The sequence below is a fragment of the Primulina eburnea genome, chromosome 1, assembly GCF_022965805.1.
Source record: "Primulina eburnea isolate SZY01 chromosome 1, ASM2296580v1, whole genome shotgun sequence".
NCBI classification, from domain to species: domain Eukaryota; kingdom Viridiplantae; phylum Streptophyta; class Magnoliopsida; order Lamiales; family Gesneriaceae; genus Primulina; species Primulina eburnea.
This window is the reverse complement of record NC_133101.1, coordinates 52,717,565-52,741,315: the sequence shown is the minus strand read 5'-3', so window position 1 is coordinate 52,741,315 and position 23,751 is coordinate 52,717,565. Positions and strand designations below refer to the sequence as shown.

Below are 23,751 nucleotides of genomic sequence, written 5' to 3'. Positions count from 1 at the left end.
GATGATCCCTTTTAAAGACGCTGTCTGAGCTCTGGGTACAGAAAACAGTTGGGAAAAGTAAATGCATGATATCAACTTAATTATATATATATACATATCTACACACACATTTCCTGATGCGTTGTGTAGCATTAGCATGTGTGATGTGTAAGACCTAAACCTGGTGAGGTTGCTAAGCAAGTATATTTACTGCATGCCCATGAGTTGGCTGGAAATAGTAGGGCCCCTCCTTGTATGTGTAGAACACCGTTTTCTCACACTTAAGACGCAACAGAAATTTAAAATATTTTCTTTTGACCTTCGAAACTTGTCCTTGGGTGTCGTATGTTTAAAATAAACATTCATAAGGCATTTGATGTTATACATTCGCGTTTAAAATGATGGCTCCAAACTATTCCGGTTTTTCAAGCTTAGATAGCCCTTCTTGTAACTGTCTACGAACGGATGTCGTCTTTTGATCGTCTAATTGGATCCATGATCAGAAACTATTTTTATCGCTTGAATTGAACTAGAAATCGCAAGCGATTTGTGTATTGAGATTATGGCTTCCGAATTTCAAAAGTCTGGAGTCGGTGCAGTGACAGAATCGCGGTGGCAGAATGAAGCTAAGGGCCGAAATTTTCAACCCAGTTTATAGGTATGACCGAGAGCTTTTAATGCAAAAAGGGAAGAGTTTCGTGATGAATTTTGTGTGACAAAATTTCGGTATGAATTATGAATCCTTATGATATATTTATAGAGTGCGACTCATCCCATCAGAAGTCTCTCTCCCACAATGATTCATAATTCTTCTCCCACTAGGACTCTAAATATCATTATAATAAAATTTTCATAATATTAATATGTAATATATTTATCAACTTTTGATAATACATGGTATATTGATACCATATATATATATATACACATGCACTTTTAATACATGTATAGATATATTAATTAAATTAAATAATAATTATTTAATTTATTTAATTAACTCGTTAGTTAATTTAATTCTATATACCTTTATACCATATTAGGCAGCTGTCAGTTTAATGAACTCCTTCACCAAAACAGGTAGTTCCACTGTCTTTCATAATTAACAATTAAGCTAACTTTCATTTCTTACATTCAATGAAATCAGCTTATAAACTTCTTTATGAGCATCCTACTTGATCTTCATCAAATTATAAGTTGCCAAATTCAACTCCTTGAACCTTGACTTTCTCAAGATACTTGTGTGACCCTCAATGGTTCAAGTATACAACTAGTCATGGGTTCACATCTGCATGTGATTCATAATAAAATTTATTCTTATTTAGGCTTACCCTAGTTAGCCCTTTTTTCATCAATTCCTTGATCAAGAATGTCAGAACTCATTTCTGATTGCACCCATCAGATCATGGAAAGAGAGTCTAGTAGCATTGCCTCATGATTCCCTAGGCACCACTGATAGTGGCTGCAAGAACCTTAAGTAATGGTTAGTGTACAATATGGTCCCATCAACTCTTATATCCCGATCGAATATGCAACCATGGTATATCGAGGGTTGCATATGAATTCGATAATAATGTGATTTATCTTTGAGCACTAATAATAGTACAATATGTGAAACTAGGGAAAAACCTTTCCTTAAAGCATATTTCTTATTCTAGCCAGAGACTCCTTGTACTATTAATTCATCAGATCACATAGGATATCTTCACCCATAGGCAAATGTTGAATCCTCGACTACAATTCATTTGCTCCTACGTATTTCGAAACTACACCCAACCTCGCCACGCGATAACCCTCAATGGAGTCGGTAAACGAATCAAAGTACATGCTAGTACGTATAACCCTACATTGTCTCGGGTCAAAAGACTAATGGTGCACATCCATAACCACATGCTATTTTACTCGATAAGTGAGAACCACTTGGATAGTCCGAGGGTGAGTTATTCAATGCATCATCATATGATCACCTATCTGCATAAATAGACATCTTCATGCCATTGTCAATGAAACATGACGTTTACATCATAGATGCTAGTCTCAAACTCAAGCTACCTTTATCTTTATTTTAGGCTACTGATTCGACTAGGAACTCGTTTAGAATATACAATATACTTTCTAAAGAGTTTCATGATTTTATGTTGAAAAACAGACCTCATGGTACCTATTGTATATTCAAGAATTTTATCTATGCAGCTTGCAAGAACCTTAAGTAATGATTAGTGTACAGTATGGTCACATCAACTCATATATCTAGATCGAATATGCAACTATGGTATATCGAGAGTTGCATATGAATTCGATAATGATGTGATTTATATTTGAGTATTAATAGTAAAACAATATGTAAAATTATGGAATCACCTTTCTTTAAAGCACATTTCTTGCTCTGACTAGAGACTCCTACATTATTAACTCATCGGATCACATATGATATCTTCACCTATAGGCAAATGGTAAATCCTCGAATAGAATGCATTTTCTCTTACGTATTTTGAAACCACACCCAACCTCGTCACCCGATGACCCTCAATAAAGTTGGTAAACGGATCAAAGTGCATGCTAGTACGTATAGCCCTACACTGTCTAGGGTCAAAAGACTGGTGTACATCCATAACCGCAGACTATTTCACTCGATAAGTGAGAACCACTTGGATAGTCCGAGGAAGAGTTGTTCATTGCATCATCATATGATCACACATCTGCATATATAAATGGACATCTCCATGCTATTGTCATTGAAACATAGCGTTTACATCACATATGCTAGTCTCAAATTCAAGCGACCTTTATCCTTATTTTAGGCAGCTGATTCGACTAGGAACTCGTTTAGAATATACATTATACTTTATAATGAGTTTCATGATCTTACGTTGAAAGAGACCTCATGATACCTATTGTATAGTCAAAAACTTTATCTATATCTATGCAACTTGCGTTGGTAGATATATATCTATGCAGCTTACATCTACGTTGGTCAAGATATTGAATTCTAAATACTGAACATCAATTTTGAATATTTACGTTAAATTACAGCTCCAACCATAATATATATAGAGAATCAAGTTCTGGAATTATCATAATTTGAAACCTTTTCAATCGAGTTGAGCTACAAATAGCAAGACTGAGCGCAGAAATGGAAAACCAGTATTTGCAGTGGCTATGCATGCCAGCTAATCACCCTTCACCCAACTCATTAAATTTATTGCATTTCAGAGTGAATTATTTGCATAGATATAATATATATCTACCAGTAGTGTAGTGTAGTGTTGTCTACTTGGCAGTGAAATAAATCAAGAGTTATGTTATATATGTATAATCAGTCATAGAGTCACAGATATGGTCATCTGGACTTTAGCCCAATTATTTTTTAAATTTATTATGTATTAACTTTGGATTAATTTAATAAAAATTCGATGATTCAATTTAAAAAATTAGGATTTTAGAGTTAAATGATAACCTGGATAGATTAATAATTCTAGCTCCACTATAATGAGATGAGTAGGTTTCTTGTGAAACGGTCTCACGAATCTTTAGGTCAACTCCATCGATATTCACAATAAAAAAGTAATATTCTTAGCATAAAAATTAATATTTTTTCATGAATGACTCAAATAAGATATCCATCTAACAAAATACGACCCGTGAAACCGTCTCACACAAGTTCATACGTACGCAGCGTGGCTCTTTATATGCTCGACAACCACACCGCATTTTAATCAGCCCATCTCCATTATTTCTGATGAACAAGCGTAAATGCCGTGTCAGAATTTAGGTGGATTAGTTGGTGAATCGCATTAAATATTTTTTTCCCGCACAATAAAAGCTTTTCATTCGAAAAATTAAATTTTAGAAATATTTTTAGTTAAATTAATTTGATCTTATTATAATGATTTTTATAAAAATATATATTTAGCTAGATTTTCATCAGAATTCTTCGGTCACGTCCGACATTATTATTCTAATATTAAAAAAACAATATAATTTATTGCATTAAGACCATAATTTGATGAATTACAGAACTAATATGCAATTACATAGCCCGACTTTTTTTAAAAAAATTATTTTGTCTAAAATAGACGAGAGTAATTCATCAAATAATCAAGCTAGCTACCACGATGATGTGAAAATTAAATCATGAATTAATTACACCAAGATTACGTGTACTTTAATGAGAGAAGTGATTCGCGTGAGTGTATTTAAATCGATTTGACGATTTCAAATGAAATAGCAAAAATAGAAGGTATTTAATATGACATATAGACCCATTTATATGAAAGTTTCAACAACCACAAAAATTGCTGTGATACAGTTTTATTGGTCAATTTTGTTAGACAAATATTTTATTTGGATTATCTATGAAAAAGTTCGAGCAAGTAATTCATTTCGAGCTTGAGTTCGATCGTGTATATATCGAATCACTTGATCTCAACAAGTTCGAACGTATGAGTTCTGACATTTAACTCTTGTGCTCGAACTCAAGTTCAAATTACGATATGTATTGTAAAAAATATCTCTTATTTTTCATATTTCTAGATAAAAATTATATGTGTTGTTAGTAGACGAGTAGCTCGTGACTAGAGCTACTCGAGTGCAAATAATTGAAACTCGAATTCAACTCGAAAAATACTCGATTTTTGATTGAGTTGTTTACTAATTACTCATGAGTAACTTGATTCACAAGAACCGCATATGACTTTTCTCATGTATTTACGACCCACTATAGACGAGTTTGTGCTTGGGCCAAACTTGAGTTCATATGGTTTGGGCCAAAATTAAAGTTTGGCCCAAGCACAAACTTATCGCTCAAACTACTGCAAATAATCTGAAAAATTTAATCGCTTTGTTTCAAGCATTGTCCAACGTTTTATTCCACTCTCAAATTTTGTTATAATTTTACGTTTTTTAGATACCTTGTGATTTTTTAAATTTACTTATGAAGACCTGAAAATTGTTATCAGCATGCAAGGAAATTAAGGGACGTCAACAATAATTAGCAGCTATTATATGTCATTTACAAGCCATAAAATCAAAAATAAATGGACAAAAAAAGGCTTAATTCAGCTGAAATGTTAAGAGTTGTAACATCTAATAAAATAGAATTATGACATTTAAAGAGAGTAATAATGAGGACCTTTTAGTTCACCTCTTTGGAAACTATAAATAGTGGATTGAGTTTAAGAAAATCACACAATATGAAGCATAAAAAGCTCCAAATTTTCTAGTCATCTCAACAACAAGATAGGGAGAATTTTGCTTTCATTTTTTAGTTTGTTTTCCAAGTCCAAGTTCTTTCCAAAACTCGTTCAAAATCAAGTAAAGTTTCAGTCATTTTCGAGCTTATAATCTTCACATTTTTCATTCTTTTGAAATATATGTATGTGTACAAAAATACGATCGACATCATATAATCGTTCAATTTGATATATGACTATTTTGCTTCAATATGATCATCACTTTTGAAAGCACATTTGAAATTGTTTCAAGACACTGATATGATTTGCATTTAAAATGACTTTTTTTTTGCTAGGATTCGACTTTCTCCGTCTTTTGGCTTTTTCCAAAGCACTTGTTGGACGTTTGCCAGATTTCGAACTACCATTTTTTAACTTTATGTCCTTTCACCGTGATTTCACTGCATTCATTCTCCAAATTTTTTTTCTTTAATTACTTTGAGACGTATTGATAGCTTAGACATTCCTCTGTTTCCAGAACTCATATCAACTTCCTCAATCACCTTAAGAATAGGACACGGCCCGAGGTGGGTTGGACTGGGTTGGCCATTTAAAGGCCCGCTTTGCCCCGCCTAATGGTCGGTTGTGGCGGGTCAGCCCGTTTTGACATGTCTAACTAGAAGACTTTGATTTATACAATACCTTGTACAAACCCACCCAGCTTAGAATTTATCCACTGTCTAACTGAACTCCTAGTTTTATAACGTCTGTGTGTCAAAGACTACATACACAAGTTTTACGTCTTTGTACAAGACTGTATTTGAGTGGTGGTGAATGTGTGCGTGTGTGTGTGTGTGAACTGATATATGAAAACAACCCGAAAGAAGTTCTCACACACTAAGCGAAATAAGATTCTACACTAAGCTGATATAACTCTGGAGTGTTCCTTCGAATGGGTTGATTGTTTCTTTGTAAGCTAATATGCAATAAGCGTGCACTTTCTTTTCTCTCTTGTTTTTACCTCTCGTTCATGAGTATGCACCGATCTTCATTTTCTATTTATAGGCGCGAAACTTGATCATAAAGTGAGACTCAATTATTGTATATGTTGCATTTGAATCTGTTCCTCGAAATTTGTCTTGTACTTTCCTACAGCCATTCTGGAACATTTAGGCTTTAAACATTGATGCAACGTCTATAATTGTCCTTTGTGTGGATAATTGCTTTTGTACTTTTGTGCACAGCTGGATTTCATAGAATAAGCTTGTCGTGTTCTGCAACTGATTGATTCTAACCGATGATCTGAACTGGTCATCTGAAATGCTCTAAAGTTGGGTTGGTGAAATCAGTTGACTCCTCAGTTTAAATGATTTACTGTTTCACATGAACTGATCAGCTTGACTTTTCATCAGTTGAACTCTTCATCAGCTGACCAGACTTCTGTAGGTCTTCTGTTGAACCACCTTTCAGCTGGACAATCAGTTGAACTGTTTTACGATTCATCAGTTGAATTGGTTCAGTTCAATTAATCAGTTGGTACTTTCAGTTTGCATTCTTCGATAGCTTCAGTTTTGATTCGATAACTGATCAGTTCGAATCCTTATCAGTTTCAGTTTCTGCGCACTTGGGTAAAATCATTAGAAACAAAATAACAACTTTTGTTAACATCAAAATCAAGATTGCGAACATGAAATGTTCCAACAAAGATATAATAATGGTCTTTATCTACGTTGATTGCATGAGTATACAAATAAGTAAAAAGAAACTATGAAATATAAATTATATTAAAATAAAGACTGTTTATTACAACTGAGTCTATAAATTTCTTAGCAAACCGTTGTCTTACATGACATCTACTCTAACAGAATGAGATGATAAATGATGCACGATATAGTAATGATAAATTAATATAATATAATAATAACTCTAATCTTTTTACAGAACTTTAGTCAAATATTGAAAGAAATAAAAATATATTATAAACTAATGCTTTATCATTTACACCAAACATCATCACTTAAAAAAAAATCATTTACACCAAACATAATATCATATTATTAGATTGATATTTGGTGTATAAATTTTGATGAGGTACACTAAAATTTATATCGAAAAAAAAAACATAAAAACTTTTCTTTTTTCGAATATATATTATGATATTAAATGTCAGTTCTAAATAATATATAGAAGTTACAAAAATTTCAGTTTCGAGATTGGATGAAGTACTCATAATTGCTCGATTTTAAATTGAGAATTCAATTTCGCAAGATAAATAATGCTGGGAAATTGGGGCGGAAAGCATAGTCATGAAACGCGGAAAATACACACAAGCCCAACCACAAAGACTGTCACAATCAGCAATATTTTTTGGGTTCTTTCAAGTTTTCAACCATTGATTCTTGCATTTAAGCCTTGTTAAAATAGAGATTAAGTGACAGATTTTCCTACTATAAACACGTAGCCTTAATTTCATATTTTTTAAAGTAAAATTCAAAATTAATAAAATAGAAAAAATGGGGAGGGTAGAGGAGCTGTTTCTGCAGGGAAGGCGAAGGTTTGCGATGGCGGCTACATATGATGAGGCTGCGGAGAAGGGCGGCGATACGGCCGAGAAAGGTGGTCAACAAGCCAAAAATCAGACTCTCCACCATCGACAGTGTAAGTGGGTGATAAATTTCACTTTACAAAACGGGGGTTTTTTTTTTTATAGCGGTATTTATCGTGACTAATATAAAAACATTTCAAAGTTTAACTTGCAAGAAAACGTACGAGTGTTGGTATTTTGCTACGCAACGTATGACTCAAACCGTGCTACTTTTTGGAAGTAAACCAAAAAGCAACAATCCGTAAAGAATTTATTCATTAGAGGTACTCTCTTCTGGGTACCTGTTGTCGATGCATAACCTGATTTATCTCCCTTCACGCCGAAGCTTGGGGCGGCTCTGTGTGGGACCCTCATAGATGGGGTTCACTTTTTTTTTATTCATTTGAGGTGGTAAATGATGACCCAAGGGAACCCGGGCCCCGGATACAGACCCTGACCCGAGAGGTCCTCAAACTTGGGCAAGATTAGAGCAAGGAGAAAATATCAAAATGCAATTACTTTCATTAAACCGGGGTGAAAAACGGGATTCCGGATCTTCAGACGCCCGGCAAGTTGTGCACTCAGTTATCTGAGGAATTCCCAATGAACTACTTGGCGAGCCACCGCCCAGTGAATAATTAGCCAATACCCGGGGTAAAAACTTCCCGGTCCGAAAAGTACCTCCGAAGCACCCGGGTGGAAGATATCCGGGGAAGAGACACGTTCTGACTACCACGTCTTCCGGACATCACGGAGCCCATCCTCCCACACTCCATGACCAAGTCCACTCCCAGTACATGGCCCACCACTTTGCAACGTGGCCCATGATCTCAAGTCATGGACCACCATCCGAACTTTACGGGCAAGTTATCCACCAGCTTCATCTATAAGTACCCTCCGTTGGTGTTTCACAGGGGTATCGACTCTTCTCTGAATACTCACAAGCACTCACAAATAGTCTTACTTTCGAAGTTTTCCTTTGCGTACATCACTGACTTGAGCGTCGGAGTGGATACGCCGGAACAACTTCCGGCGCTCCCCTAACATTCTGTGGTTTCAGGGTTACTACTCAAATCATCCCGGGCGTTGTCATTCAGGTGACAGGGAGCTCAACCACCCTGGGCCATCAGTAGCTCGTATTAACGTTCGCATATATATCTAAACACTCGACTTGGCAAATCGCCCACCCGGCTACCACCCGATTTGCCCGGTTGACATCATTGGCGCCGTCTGTGGGAAACTGTAGCTGAAGACGTAGATATGGTTACCACTCGTAAAACTACGGGGAACCACTCTGGTCCTCAAAATCCGGAAGGAGGTCAAGAAAATTCGTTGCCCAGTCACCTCCCAGAGGAGTTGGCTCAGTTGATAGCTGCTGCGGTCCAAAAAGCCCTCGCCGAAAGGGGCCTACCTGAACCCAGTCATTCAAAGGAAAATGAGGCAATGGGAGAGTCTCCTCTTGAAAAAGAAAGAGACCGAGAAGAGAATTCCCAGGCGTTTTCCAAAGCTCCTACCTTTTCTATGGTCCAGGAGCTAGAAGATTTAAAGAAGAAAGTGAAAGAGTTGGAAGCTAAAGCAGGGTCATCTCAGGTTTCAGCCCCGGATGCTTCCCAGGGATGCCCTTTCTCCCTGGAGATTGTGAGTGAGCCCCTCCCAGCTCATTTCAAAGCTACCAAAATACGGGAGTATGATGGAAACTCAGACCCTGACGAGCATCTCACCCGGTTTGAGAATATGGCCATGTTACATTGCTACTCTGACAAAATCAAGTGCAAGGTGTTCCTCACCACCCTAGTGGACTCTGCCCAGAGGTGGTTTGAAAAGTTGAAACCCCGGAGCATACAATCTTTTGCAGGTTTCAGAGACACTTTCTTGCACCATTTTAGCAGCAGCAAGAGGTATAAGAAGACTGCCTTTAGCTTATTCGAGGTAAAGCAATCAGGTGATGAATCTCTTCGGGCGTACATTCGCCGGTTCAATAAAGCATCCCTGGAGGTGCCGGCTTGTGCTCCTGAAACCAAAACTACAGCGTTCACTCAGGGACTCAAGGAGGGAAATTTTTTCAGGTCTTTGGTGAAAAAGCAGCCCGGGAATTTTGAGGATCTGCTGTCCCGAGCAGAAAAGTACATAAACATGGAGGAAGCGCAACGGCAGAAGAGGGAGTCCACCCGTAGAGAAAGAAATGATCGAGTCGGGAAAGCTGAGGACAACGCCCGGGGAAATAATCTCGGGCGTTTCTCTAGATACGCCCCCATGAAGCCGCGCAGGGATGAAGGAGTCCATCTTTGCAGCGGTGATCAGGGACCCAAATTATATCGGTCACCTCCAACCCTGCCACACGCTCCCAAGATGTGCTCCTATCATGGAGAATGTGCTCACAGCACAAGTGAGTGCCGACGACTGAAACGGGCCCCTTCCCAGTCGGGCCCCGGGGAGCAGACACAGTTAACAAAGAAGCCCCGGGGGCTCCCGTGGGTAAATAAAGATGCAGGGTACAAACCGGGGGATAAAGGCCAGGTCAGACAAGAAAAAAAAGATAATATCGGTCAAACGTCTCGTGGTCGGGAAAACAGGGACGGAGGAGGGTCGCCCACCCTTGGGGTGATTAAAATGATCTCGGGGGGATCAACGGATGGAGATTCCAACCGGGCCAAGAAAGCACATTCCCGACAAGAGAGTTTTGGAGTGGAGGATGTAGGGAGGGATGAGGGGCCGGTGATCAGTTTTGGTCCCCGGGATCTGCAGGGAGTCAGCCTCCCACACAATGATGCCCTGGTCATCCAAGCGAAGGTGGCAAATTATGTGTACCCGTTCCAGAATCACCTACTAATCAAGAACTAAGCATGCAACTTAACTTAATTAATAACAATCAGAGATAATAGCGGAAAATGTCAACAAATGATAGTTATACAACCCCATCGAAAATCCATAACAACTCAGAATGAAAAGAAAGTATACGGTACAACCATATCGAATCAAAGAGTACTGAATAAATAACTCCACCGGCTACTCAACGTCCTCCTCCTCCTCCTGAGCCATCCAACCTGAGGCCTGCCCCGTGGAAATGGGGTGTCCAAGATAAACAAAACCGAGGACGTGAGCGATAAGAACGCCCAGTACAAAAGCATGAGTATACAAACCTATATGAAATGCACATGCTATGATATGATACCAGGGTAGTCAAGAAACAGGAATCACAAAAGATCTCAAAATGCTCAGTCTAGAGGCGCCAAGTGGATAGTGCCGCGCGGTCCTACCTCTGGGTCACTGCATCCACTGCAAGAACAGACGTGGACCTAAAATGTCCCGGATCACCGAAGCCCTCCCGACCCGTCGGCCACTGTGTACTCTCGGTGTCCATGCGTCCACAAGACAAGACAGGGCTGAGCGGTCCCACAAGATATATAGCTTATCTCGAAAGAGATACAGCTCAACAGTAAAGGCTATCTCGAAGGAGATACGGCTCAACATGAAATGCAACATGCAGTAATAAACGTGACATAATAGCATGCATCATATGACATATATCAATGCACCACATAATCATGCAACACATATAAGAATGTATACTCGACCAGGATATCTCGGATAGTACTTTCGTACCTCTATCACAGCAATCCTAATCCACTGGAATAACCAGACAACAGGTCTAGTCCAAGCCTATGCATCAAGTGAAAACCATCACTAAAACTTATCTACCAGACTTAACTAGATAATCCTGAGATAATACTGATACAATTCCAAACCTTCGTCCGTCGCTAGCCCACTGATACCGCTAGCTCCCAACTAGAGCACAGCTCCGCTACAAGACCAGCAGCTCCCCGCTAGTGCCCGAACCTCGGAAAAAGACTAGAATCTCACAGAAACGACTGAAATGCTATGGAACTCACTGAATTGGCGAGTCACAAATGAAGCCTCGCGCCTCTATTTATAGCCAATGTTCGGACGATCCGAACCATTTCGGAAGCTCCGATCCGGCACACTTCGGACGGTCCGAACTCTGATCGGACGATCCGATCCTTGCATGACTTCCACGAGTACAGCCACCTGTCTCGGACGATCCGAACCCCAATCGGATGATCCGAACCTTACCACGTGTCCAGAACCCTTCCACGTGTCCAGCCACCTGTCTCGGACGGTCCGACACTGGCTCGGACGATCCGAACTCATCGGACGATCCGAACTCATCGGACGATCCGAACTTGTTCGGTCCTTCCGATCCCACCGAAAATATAATTAATCCGATAATTAACTCAAATTAGGAATCGGGTTACTACATTCTCCCCCCCCTTAAAAGATTTCGTCCTCGAAATCAAGTTTATAGGATGAACAAAACTGAAATAACAACATTGTTATTACATCTCAATTGTTGCCAAACACAACTGATAATTGGATTACAACGGAAAACATGCTTACATCCATAGTACAACTACAGTACAACTCAAAAGAGCTCTGGATGCTCCGAACGCATACGACTCTCTAGCTCCCAAGTGGCTTCTTCAGTGCCTCTACGCTGCCACTGAACTAAGACAAGAGGAATGATCTTATTCCGCAACACCTTATCTTTGCGATCGAGAATCTGAACTGGTCGCTCCACGTAAGACAAATCCGATTCAAGTTGAACTTCAGATGGATGTAAAATATGTGATTCATCTACCACATATCGTCGCAAAAGGGATACGTGAAACACGTCATGAATCCCAGACAGATACGGAGGTAATGCTAACCTGTAAGCCAAATCTCCCACACATTCCAGAATCTCAAAAGGACCAATAAATCTCGGAGATAGCTTACCCTTGAGACCAAATCTCAAAATCCTGCGAAAAGGCGAAACTCGGAGAAACACTTTCTCACCTGGCTGAAAATAAAGAGGTCGCCGCTTGGTGTTCGCATAACTAGCCTGTCGATCCTGAGCGATCTTAATCCGTTTCTTGATTACTGCAACTTTATCAATAGCCTGCTGGACTAACTCCGGTCCCTCAACATGTCGTTCCCCAACTTCGTCCCAGAATAATGGAGTACGACAACGTCGCCCATACAACGCCTCAAATGGTGCCATACCAATACTACGATGATAGCTGTTGTTGTACGCGAACTCAATCAAAGGCAAATGATCCTGCCAAGCGGGTCCGAAATCCATAACACAAGCTCGCAACATATCCTCAAGTGTACGGATAGTCCTCTCTGTTTGACCGTCGGTCTCTGGATGATAAGCCGTACTCAAACTTAGTGAAGTGCCCAATGCTGACTGGAAACTACCCCAAAATCGTGAGGTAAAACGAGGATCCCTGTCACTAACAATACTGACTGGCACTCCATGCAAACGTACAATCTCTTGAATGTACAAGCGAGCCATCCGATCGAAAGTGAAGTCACGGTTATAAGGCAGAAAATGAGCAGACTTGGTGAGTCGATCCACCACTACCCAAATAGCATCACTATTCCTCGAAGACAATGGCAAGTGAGTAATGAAATCCATCGTGATATGCTCCCACTTCCATTCAGGAATAGGTAGATTCAACAATAATCCTCCAGGTCGACGGTGCTCTGCCTTAACCTGCTGACAAACAAGACACTTGGAAACAAACTGATAAACACTGCGCTTCATCCCTTTCCTCCAAAATCGTGTCCTCAAGTCTTTATACATCTTATTGCTTCCTGGATGGACACTCAACTTGCTTCGATGAGCCTGAGACAAGATCTTTTCCCTCAAATTATCATCTTCTGGTACTACAACCCGATTAGACAAACATAGAAGACCATTAGACTGATAATGGAAACCTCTATCTCCACCCGCTAACCGAGCTAATCTCTGAGTCTTCAGATCAGACATCTGAGCATCTCGAATCCGAGCGAACAAAACTGGCTCAGATAAAATGGTAGCAACACGAATGCTCTCCATACCTTTCCGATGTTTGAAGTTAAATCCCAACGAACAACAATCCTGAATAGTACTAATCATAGCACTGGTCTGAAGTGCAGAGGCTCTCACCTTACGACTAAGAGCATCGGCTGTGAGATTCGCAGAGCCTGGATGGTACTTGATCTCGCAATCATAATCTTTCAGTAGATCCATCCAACGACGTTGTCTCATGTTCAATTCAGCCTGAGTGAACAGATACTTCAGACTCTTGTGATCAGTAAAGATTTCAAACTTAACCCCATACAAGTAATGACGCCAGATCTTCAGTGCGAACACTATAGCTGCCAACTCTAGATCATGAATAGGGTACTTCTCCTCGTGAGATTTCAGCTGCCTGGAAGCGTAAGCGATCACATGACCATTCTGTGTCAACACACACCCTAAGCCTTGGAAAGAGGCATCGGTGTAAACACTGAAACCATCAGATCCTGACGGTAACGCCAAAACAGGTGCAGAAGTCAGAAGTCGACGAAGCTCTCTGAAACTATCTTCGCACTCAGATGACCACTCAAATGGAACATCCTTCCGAGTAAGTTGCGTCAAAGGTCTAGCTACCTGGGAGAAATTCACGATGAAGCGACGATAATACCCGGCCAGACCTAGAAAACTACGGATCTCGGCCACCGTCGTAGGACGTGACCAATTCAGCACTGCTTCAATCTTGTTGGGATCCACAGAAATTCCTTCCTTGGAAATCACATGACCAAGGAATACTACACGATCAATCCAGAACTCGCACTTACTCAGCTTAGCATACAATTGCTTCTCGCGAAGAATCTGCAACACAATCCTCAAGTGCTGGACATGCTCCTCCACACTGTGAGAATAAATCAAGATATCGTCGATGAAAACCACAACGAACTGATCTAGAAAATCACGAAAGACTCGGTTCATCAGATCCATGAACACCGCTGGCGCATTCGTCAATCCGAATGGCATAACTAGAAACTCGTAATGCCCGTAACGAGTGCGAAATGCAGTCTTGGAAATATCATCATCTCTGACTCTCATCTGATGATAACCCGATCGCAAGTCAATCTTGGAGTAAACAGAGGTACCCTGAAGCTGATCGAACAAGTCATCGATACGAGGTAATGGATACTTGTTTTTGATCGTCACACGATTCAGCTGGCGATAATCAATACACAATCGCATCGATCCATCCTTCTTCTTGACAAACAAAACTGGAGCTCCCCAAGGTGAAACACTCGGACGAATATAACCTTTATCAAGAAGATCCTGTAATTGCTGCTTCAATTCTCTCATCTCTGACGGAGCAAGACGATAGGGGGCACGAGAAATCGGTGCAGTCCCTGGCATTAACTCAATGCCAAATTCCACCTCTCTAACCGGAGGAAAACCAGGAATCTCATCTGGAAAAACATCAGGAAATTCACAAACCACTGGAATATCCTCTATACCAACACTACCTGTGGATGTATCAATCGCATAGATGAGGTAGCCTTCCCCGCCCGCCTCTAAAGCACGACAGGCTTTCAGAGCAGATACCACTGGCATCGGAGGTCGCGCTCCCTCACCATAGAAAAACCAACTAGAGCTCTCAGTCGTACGGAACTGAACAAGCTTCTGGTAACAATCCACAGTAGCTCGGTAGGTAGTCAAAATGTCTATACCCAAAATACAATCAAAGTCTTCCATCTCCAGAATCATAAGATTCGCAGTCAATTCATTACCCTCAAAATCTAAGGGACAACCCATCACTAGACGCTTGGCTAAAACCGAATGACCCATCGGGGTAGAAACAGAAAGAATAACGTCTAGAGAAATATACGGTAACTTATGACGCTTAACAAATCGTGCAGAAATGAATGAATGAGATGCTTCGGTATCTATAAGAACAAAAGCAGGAATACCGCATAAACAAAAAGTACCTGCTATGACTCTCTCGGTCTCATCTGCCGCTTGATCCTGGTTCAGCGCAAACACCTGACCTTGGGCACGAGGTCGAAGATTCGAACTACCCACTGCCTGACCCTGCCTCCTCTGCTGAACAGTCGTCTGAAATCCAGTACTGGATCCTGCTCCACCTCGCAACTGAGGACAATTCTTCTTAATATGCCCCATCTCTCCGCACTGATAACATGCTCCTGCGGCTGCTCGGCATTGCTCCGATGGATGGTTCTTCCCACAATGCGCACAAGATTCCTTCTTCTTACCAAAACGGAAAACACCGCTAGATCGAGATCCAGATCCAGAAGAAGACGAACCAGATTTCTTGAACGACTGAGATCGAGGCCTCAAAGTACTCGGAGGTCTAGAAGAAAGAATAGCCCTACCACGCTGGAGACTGATCTCTGCCTGGCGACACCGGTTCACTAACCCATCATAAGAAGTAGGATTATCACAGACAGTGACTCGGTCAAAGATCTCCTGGTTAAGACCCTGGAGGAAATGGTCATACTTGGCCTCAGAACTGCCACTGATATGAGGAGCGAAGGGTAACAACTCGAAGAATTTCTGCTGATACTCATCAACAGACATACTCCCCTGCTTAAGGTTCAGGAGCTCAATCGTCTTCGCCTGGCGAAGGGCTGGAGGAAAATACAGCTGCATGAAAGCTGCACGGAAATCGGCCCAAGTCACCCTACCCTGGGACTGGACTATCGGCGCAGAAGTCGATCGCCACCACTTGCGCGCACGGCCCTCGAGAAGAAAGCTAAGGGTCTCTATCTTCTGCTCCTCGGTGCACTGAAATGCACGGAAACAACTCTCCATGCGCTCTAACCAGTCCTCAGCATCATCGGGAGTCTCTCCACCGACTAGAGGCTTAGGCCCCATCTGAATAAAACGATGCAAATCAAAACGCCTAGGACCATCCCGACGATGACGATGCTCACGATGACGCCTATGATCATCCTGGTCGCCCCAACGACCTACACTCCCCTGACTACTCTCATCACCAAAGTGGTCAGCCATCGCTACAAGATAGAATGGGGAAAAATGGTAAAATGGTCAACGAAAATCCCAAAACAGAATCTATATCCCAAAATCGTAAGCATGCTCTGATACCATAAATGTAGTGACCCGTTCCAGAATCACCTACTAATCAAGAACTAAGCATGCAACTTAACTTAATTAATAACAATCAGAGATAATAGCGGAAAAGGTCAACAAATGATAGTTATACAACCCCATCGAAAATCCATAACAACTCAGAATGAAAAGAAAGTATACGGTACAACCATATCGAATCAAAGAGTACTGAATAAATAACTCCACCGGCTACTCAACGTCCTCCTCCTCCTCCTGAGCCATCCAACCTGAGGCCTGCCCCGTGGAAATGGGGTGTCCAAGATAAACAAAACCGAGGACGTGAGCGATAAGAACGCCCAGTACAAAAGCATGAGTATACAAACCTATATGAAATGCACATGCTATGATATGATACCAGGGTAGTCAAGAAACAGGAATCACAAAAGATCTCAAAATGCTCAGTCTAGAGGCGCCAAGTGGATAGTGCCGCGCGGTCCTACCTCTGGGTCACTGCATCCACTGCAAGAACAGACGTGGACCTAAAATGTCCCGGATCACCGAAGCCCTCCCGACCCGTCGGCCACTGTGTACTCTCGGTGTCCATGCGTCCACAAGACAAGACAGGGCTGAGCGGTCCCACAAGATATATAGCTTATCTCGAAAGAGATACAGCTCAACAGTAAAGGCTATCTCGAAGGAGATACGGCTCAACATGAAATGCAACATGCAGTAATAAACGTGACATAATAGCATGCATCATATGACATATATCAATGCACCACATAATCATGCAACACATATAAGAATGTATACTCGACCAGGATATCTCGGATAGTACTTTCGTACCTCTATCACAGCAATCCTAATCCACTGGAATAACCAGACAACAGGTCTAGTCCAAGCCTATGCATCAAGTGAAAACCATCACTAAAACTTATCTACCAGACTTAACTAGATAATCCTGAGATAATACTGATACAATTCCAAACCTTCGTCCGTCGCTAGCCCACTGATACCGCTAGCTCCCAACTAGAGCACAGCTCCGCTACAAGACCAGCAGCTCCCCGCTAGTGCCCGAACCTCGGAAAAAGACTAGAATCTCACAGAAACGACTGAAATGCTATGGAACTCTCTGAATTGGCGAGTCACAAATGAAGCCTCGCGCCTCTATTTATAGCCAATGTTCGGACGATCCGAACCATTTCGGAAGCTCCGATCCGGCACACTTCGGACGGTCCGAACTCTGATCGGACGATCCGATCCTTGCATGACTTCCACGAGTACAGCCACCTGTCTCGGACGATCCGAACCCCAATTGGATGATCCGAACCTTACCACGTGTCCAGAACCCTTCCACGTGTCCAGCCACCTGTCTCGGACGGTCCGACACTGGCTCGGACGATCCGAACTCATCGGACGATCCGAACTTGTTCGGTCCTTCCGATCCCACCGAAAATATAATTAATCCGATAATTAACTCAAATTAGGAATCGGGTTACTACATTATGACATCCGCCGGATTTTCATCGATTCAGGAAGCTCGGTGAACATTATTTTCCAGGAGGTCTTGGATCAGATGGACTTGGAGGGCTACCAGTTGCAGCCAGTGGAAACGGCATTATTCGGATTTGCTGGCCACACAGTTTACCCCCGGGGGGAAATCACCTTGCCCCTCACAATAGGAGCTGAGGAGCTCAGGAAGACGGTGATGACGGTTTTCACGGTGGTAAGTGCTCCTACCTCTTACAATATCATTTTAGGCAGGCCGGCTATGAACGCTCTCCGAGCTGTAGCCTCGGCTTACCATCAGAAGTTAAAGTTCCCGGTGGGGAACAGAGTTGGAGAAGTAAGGGGAGATCAGCCCTCTTCCCGCAAGTGCTATGCGGAAACCGTCAAAGTTGAAAATAAAAGAGCCCGACGAAGTGGAGAGAGTAGGAGACCAGGGAAGGAGGAGGTGCACTCTATCCAACAGGTATACATGGTGGAAGGGGAGGAGCAGGAGGAAGTAAGCATCTTACCCGGGCAGCCCTTGAAAACAACAAAGATAGCCCGGGATCTTGAGCCAGTGACCCGGGCTCAATTACTACAGTGCCTAGCAAAGAATGCGGATATCTTCGCATGGTCCTCATCAGAATTGATAGGGATCTCCCCCCACGTAGCAGAGCACAAGTTAAATATCATCCCGGGTTCTCGGGCAGTAAAGCAGAGGAAGAGACACTTCGGTCCCGAGAAGGATAAAGTAATTGCCGATCAAGTGGGGGAACTATTGAGGGCCGGGCAGATTAGAGAAATCTAGTTTCCCACCTGGCTATCCAATGTAGTCTTGGTACCCAAATCAGCTGGCAAATGGAGGATGTGTGTTGACTTCAGGGATCTAAACAAAGCCTGCCCAAAAGACTGCTATCCCCTACCCCGGATTGATCAACTGGTGGATTCGACATCGGGGTATGAATTGCTGTGCTTCATGGATGCCTACCAGGGGTACCATCAGATCCCCTTGGCCCGGGAAGATCAGGAGAAGGTTAGCTTCATTACCTCGGGAGGAACCTTTTGCTATGTGGTCATGCCCTTTGGGTTAAAAAATGCCGGGGCTACATATCAAAGATTGATGGACAAGATATTCACCAAGCAAGCCGGGCGGAATATCGAGGTTTACGTAGACGATATCTTGGTGAAATCTCGGGCACACAATGAGCTCATCCCAGACCTCGAAGAGACTTTTTCTACTCTCCGAGAGTATGGGGTGAGGTTAAACCCAGCCAAATGCACATTTGGAGTTAAGAGTGGCAAGTTCCTTGGGTTCATGGTCACCGAGAGAGGAATTGAGGTCAATCCGGAGAAAGTCAGGTCTATTACTGAAATGGCATCCCCAAAATCAGTCAAGGATGTACAGAGGCTCACAGGGAGAATCGCCGCCTTATCACGCTTTATTTCTCGATCTGCACACCGGAGTTACCCTTTCTTCCAAGCCCTAAGGAGAGCCAAAGAGTTTGGCTGGGATGAAAAATGTGAGAAGGCTTTCAAAGAATTGAAGAATCACCTAGCCGGGCTCCCTGTCCTTGAGAAGCCTGGACCCGGAGAGAAACTTTGGGTGTACCTTTCGGCTACCGAATATGCTGTCAGCTCTGTACTGATCCGAGAAGAAGGTACTGATCAAAGGCCGGTCTATTATGTGAGTCACGCACTCAAAGGGCCCGAGGTTAGATATACCGAAGTAGAGAAGGTGGCTCTGGCCCTGATAATTACAGCACGAAAACTTCGCCCGTACTTCTTGTCTCATCCTATCACGGTGCTGACCAATACCCCTCTCGGGAGAATCATGACTCAGCCAGAGATCTCGGGAAGGCTGGTAAAGTGGACTGTAGAATTGGGAGAGTATGACATCGAGTACCAACCCCGGAAGGCGATTAAAGCCCAGGCCTTGTCAGATTTTATCACTGAGATGATTGTCCCCGATATCGAGGGAATTTGGAGGATATTTGTAGACGGGGCTTCCGGCAAAGATGGCAGCGGGGTGGGAGTACTATTGATATCACCCACCGAGGAAAAAATACAGTTGGCAGTTAAGTTGGACTTCCGGGCCTCCAACAATGAAACAGAGTATGAGGCCGTTATCATCGGGATAAAAGCAGCCCGGAATGCTGGAGCTACTCGGGTCATTATTTATACAGATTCGCAGTTGGTAGCCCAACAAGTAAAGGGAGCGTATGAGGTCCGGGAGGAGAAGTTTGTAAAATACTTGACTATCATCAGGGAGTTATCAGCATATTTCATAGATTGGAGCGTAGAGCAGATTCCCCGAGAGAAAAATACTGAAGCCGATGCCCTGGCAAAAATGGCGGCTTCACTTACTGACTATCGGGAACCGGGTATATCTTACCACACTAGCCTGGTATCCTCAGTGGATACCGAGCCTCCTAAAACCCGGGAAGATGATTGGGCCACCCCCATCCTTGACTACATCTCCCGGTCCCATCTACCCGAGGATGCCAAGGAGGCCAGTCAAATCAAAAAGAGAGCAGCTCGTTTTGTTGTGATCAATGACATCCTATACCGGCGGTCTTTCCAAGGTCCCCTTCTCAAGTGTATCTCCGGGGACGAGTCCATTTATGTTCTAAGGGAGATTCATGAGGGCTGCTGCGGAGATCATCTTGGAGCAACCTCCCTGGCTAGGAAGGCTTTGCTCGCTGGATTCTGGTGGCCTACTATGCATCAAGATTCTGCCCGGGTGGTCCGCTCATGTGAGGGATGCCAAAGGCATAGCAACATTAATCACCACCCAACTGCCCTGATGAAGCCTATCCGGGCCTCTTGCCCTTTTGATCAGTGGGGCCTGGATATCGTGGGATCCTTCCCTGTGGCCCGAGCTCAAAAAAAATTTTTGCTCGTAGGGATTGATTACTTCTCTAAATGGGTGGAAGCAGAGCCCCTGGCTAAAATCACGGAGGGAGAGGTTCTTAAATTCCTATGAAAAAATATTGTCTGCAGGTTCGGGATTCCCCGAAAGCTTATATCTGACAACGGCAGGCAATTCCAGGGGAATAAAGTCAGGGCTTGGTGCGAGGAGATGAAGATTACTCAGGCTTTTACCTCAGTTGCTTACCCACAAGCCAATGGGCAGACTGAGGTAACCAACCGCACTATTGTCCAGGCACTCAGAGCTCGATTATACGGAGTTGGAAAAGACTGGGTAGAAGAGTTGCCCAGTGTTCTTTGGGCATACCGTACCACACCTCGAACGGCTACTGGGGAAACACCATTCAGCCTGGTGTATGGTTCTGAAGCAGTGCTCCCGGCCGAGATCGGGCAAACCTCAACCCGGGTGCACGCATATCCGGAGGATAATGATAAGGCCCGGGCCAATGAACTCGATCTCATTGAAGAAAGGAGAGAAAGAGCGGCAATCAAAATGGAGGCTTATCGGCGTCGGGTGATGAAAACTTATAACCAAAGGGTCCGACATCGGGAATTCCAGATAGGAGATATGGTCCTGAAAAAAGCAAATCCGGCTGGAGATGTTGGCAAGCTTGAGGCCCGATGGGAAGGTCCTTACAAGGTGGTGCGCAAAGTTAGCTCAAGCACTTATTATCTTGAAGATGGGCAAGGCCGTCCTCTCAAAAGGCCCTGGAATGCTTTCCATCTTAAGAAATATTTTCCTTAGAAGTTTTTGTAAATCCTTTGTAAATACTTGGCAATAAAAAGCAAGCTTCAGGAAAGTTTATTATTAAGGGCCCGGGTGGTACCATGCCCCGGCCTCCCTTCAATTTATTATAAAGGGCCCGGGTGGTACCATGCCCCGGCTTCCCCTCAAACAATTTATAAAGGGCCCGGGTGGTACCACGCCCCGGCTTTCCCTTCAGTTTATTATTAAGGGCCCGGGTGGTACCATGCCCCGGCTTCCCTTCAATTTATTATTAAGGGCCCGGGTGGTACCATGCCCCGGCCTCCCTTCAATTTATTATAAAGGGCCCGGGTGGTACCATGCCCGGCTTCCCCTCAAACAATTTATAAAGGGCCCGGGTGGTACCACGCCCCGGCTTTCCCTTCAGTTTATTATTAAGGGCCCGGGTGGTACCATGCCCCGGCTTCCCTTCAATTTATTATTAAGGGCCCGGGTGGCACCACGCCCCGGCTTTCCCTTCAGTTTATTATTAAAGGGCCCGGGTGGCACCACGCCCCGGCTTTCCCTTCAGTTTATTATTAAGGGCCCGGGTGGCACCACGCCCCGGCTTTCCCTTCAGTTTATTATTAAGGGCCCGGGTGGTACCATGCCCCGGCTTCCCTCCAATTTATTATTGAGGGCCAGGGTGGCACCACGCTCCGGCTTTCCCTTCAGTTTATTATTAAAGGCCCGGGTGATACCATGCCCTAGTTTCCCTGCAATTCTTATTATTAACAGAGATAAAACAAAGACACACGGATGAATGAGAAAATCCATTAAAAGAGAAATTATTACAACTACCGTAAGAAGAAAAATAAACAAAAATCTAAGGGGCAGTCTCAGGCTCTGAGTCCTCCTCCACCTCGGACTCTTCCTCATCCGGGATCTCTGCACCGTCCTCCGGCAGGGAGCTAGCAGCCCGGACTAAGTCTAGGAGGCTCTTCTTCTCCGGAGGCAGTAGACCTGCTTCTTTCACTTGCCCCTTACATTTATTAAAGCCCGCCTTGAAATAAAGAAAGGCTTTATTAGTCACCAGCTGCTGGAATTCCGCAGTAGCAAGAAAAGCAACCCGCCACTCCTCTTCTAAGGTGGCCCGAGCTGCAAGATTCGCCTCCAGTTCACTCACCCTCTCGGTGGCCAGCACGAAATTATCCAGAGCGTCCCGGGCATCCAAATCTAGCTTTTCAGCTCGGGCCTCCGTCTTCTCCAGTAAAGCCTTCAGCGAAAAGATCTCTGCTCGGGCTTCTCCGATCTGGCCCTGCAAGACATTGATTGTATCTTCCTGGCCCCGTAGTTCCCCCGCATGGAGGTTTTTAAGTTCAGCAATGCGGGCCAGGGAACCTTCATGAAGAGCGGTGGCAGAGGTGACCCGGGCCTCTGTGCTCTCTTGCAGGGCACTCATCTTCTCAAAAGCCACCCTGGCCAGCTGCCCGCTCTGTGAATAAGCAAAAATCACATAAGGAAAAGTATTACCAGTAAAGCAAAGAAGCAGAAGTAAGGGGAGAGAGCATACAGCCAGCGCGAGGTTAAAGCTCTCCAGCATGAGATCCCCGGCCTTCGAAGCCTGTAGGATAGTCTCCTCGGCAGGAGTCACCACCCGCTTCAGTATTTGGAAGCCCATCTTCGAGCTCCCGGCCGAAAATATAGTCCCGGGCATTGCAGGAGGAGGAGTGGTGGCAGGAAGGACCTGAGAGGACCCATCGGGGGACATCGGGGGGACGGGCCCAGACCCCTGAACCATCTGGGTAATCACCCGGGACTCAACACGAACCAGCTCCCGGGCAGCTTTCCTTTTCCTGACAGTCAGAAGGGGCTGGTCCGGAGACTTGTCCCCCTCCTCAATTATAATAACCCCGTGTTCCGAGGGCCCGGTAACCTCGGCAGGAGCTGGGGTCTCCTTTGTAGCAGGCACTTGGAGTACCGGCCTCTCCTCGACCGGGCC

At 43.5% G+C, this 23,751-nt stretch overlaps 1 protein-coding gene across 1 annotated transcript; it reads left to right on the top strand.

The window, feature by feature from the left end:
* The first annotated feature begins 7,660 nt into the window (after positions 1-7,660).
* Positions 7,661-21,809, top strand: LOC140807979 (uncharacterized). Its single transcript, XM_073164960.1, has 5 exons — positions 7,661-7,805; positions 8,978-10,521; positions 18,210-18,653; positions 19,128-21,101; positions 21,186-21,809. The coding sequence occupies exons 1-5, from the start codon at positions 7,661-7,663 to the stop codon at positions 21,807-21,809; spliced, it is 4,731 nt and encodes a 1,576-aa protein (XP_073021061.1).
* The last annotated feature ends 1,942 nt before the right edge of the window (positions 21,810-23,751 follow it).

What these genes read in the sequence shown, in the direction of transcription:
- LOC140807979 (XM_073164960.1), top strand. Translation starts at nt 7,661, where the DNA reads ATGGGGAGGGTAGAGGAGCTGTTTCTGCAGGGAAGGCGAAGGTTTGCG. An exon ending in AAGGGGAGGAGCAGGAGGAA is followed by an intron (nt 18,654 to 19,127) that starts GTAAGCATCTTA and finishes GATGCCTACCAG; the next exon opens with GGGTACCATCAGATCCCCTT. An exon ending in CTAAAATCACGGAGGGAGAG is followed by an intron (nt 21,102 to 21,185) that starts GTTCTTAAATTC and finishes AGGCAATTCCAG; the next exon opens with GGGAATAAAGTCAGGGCTTG.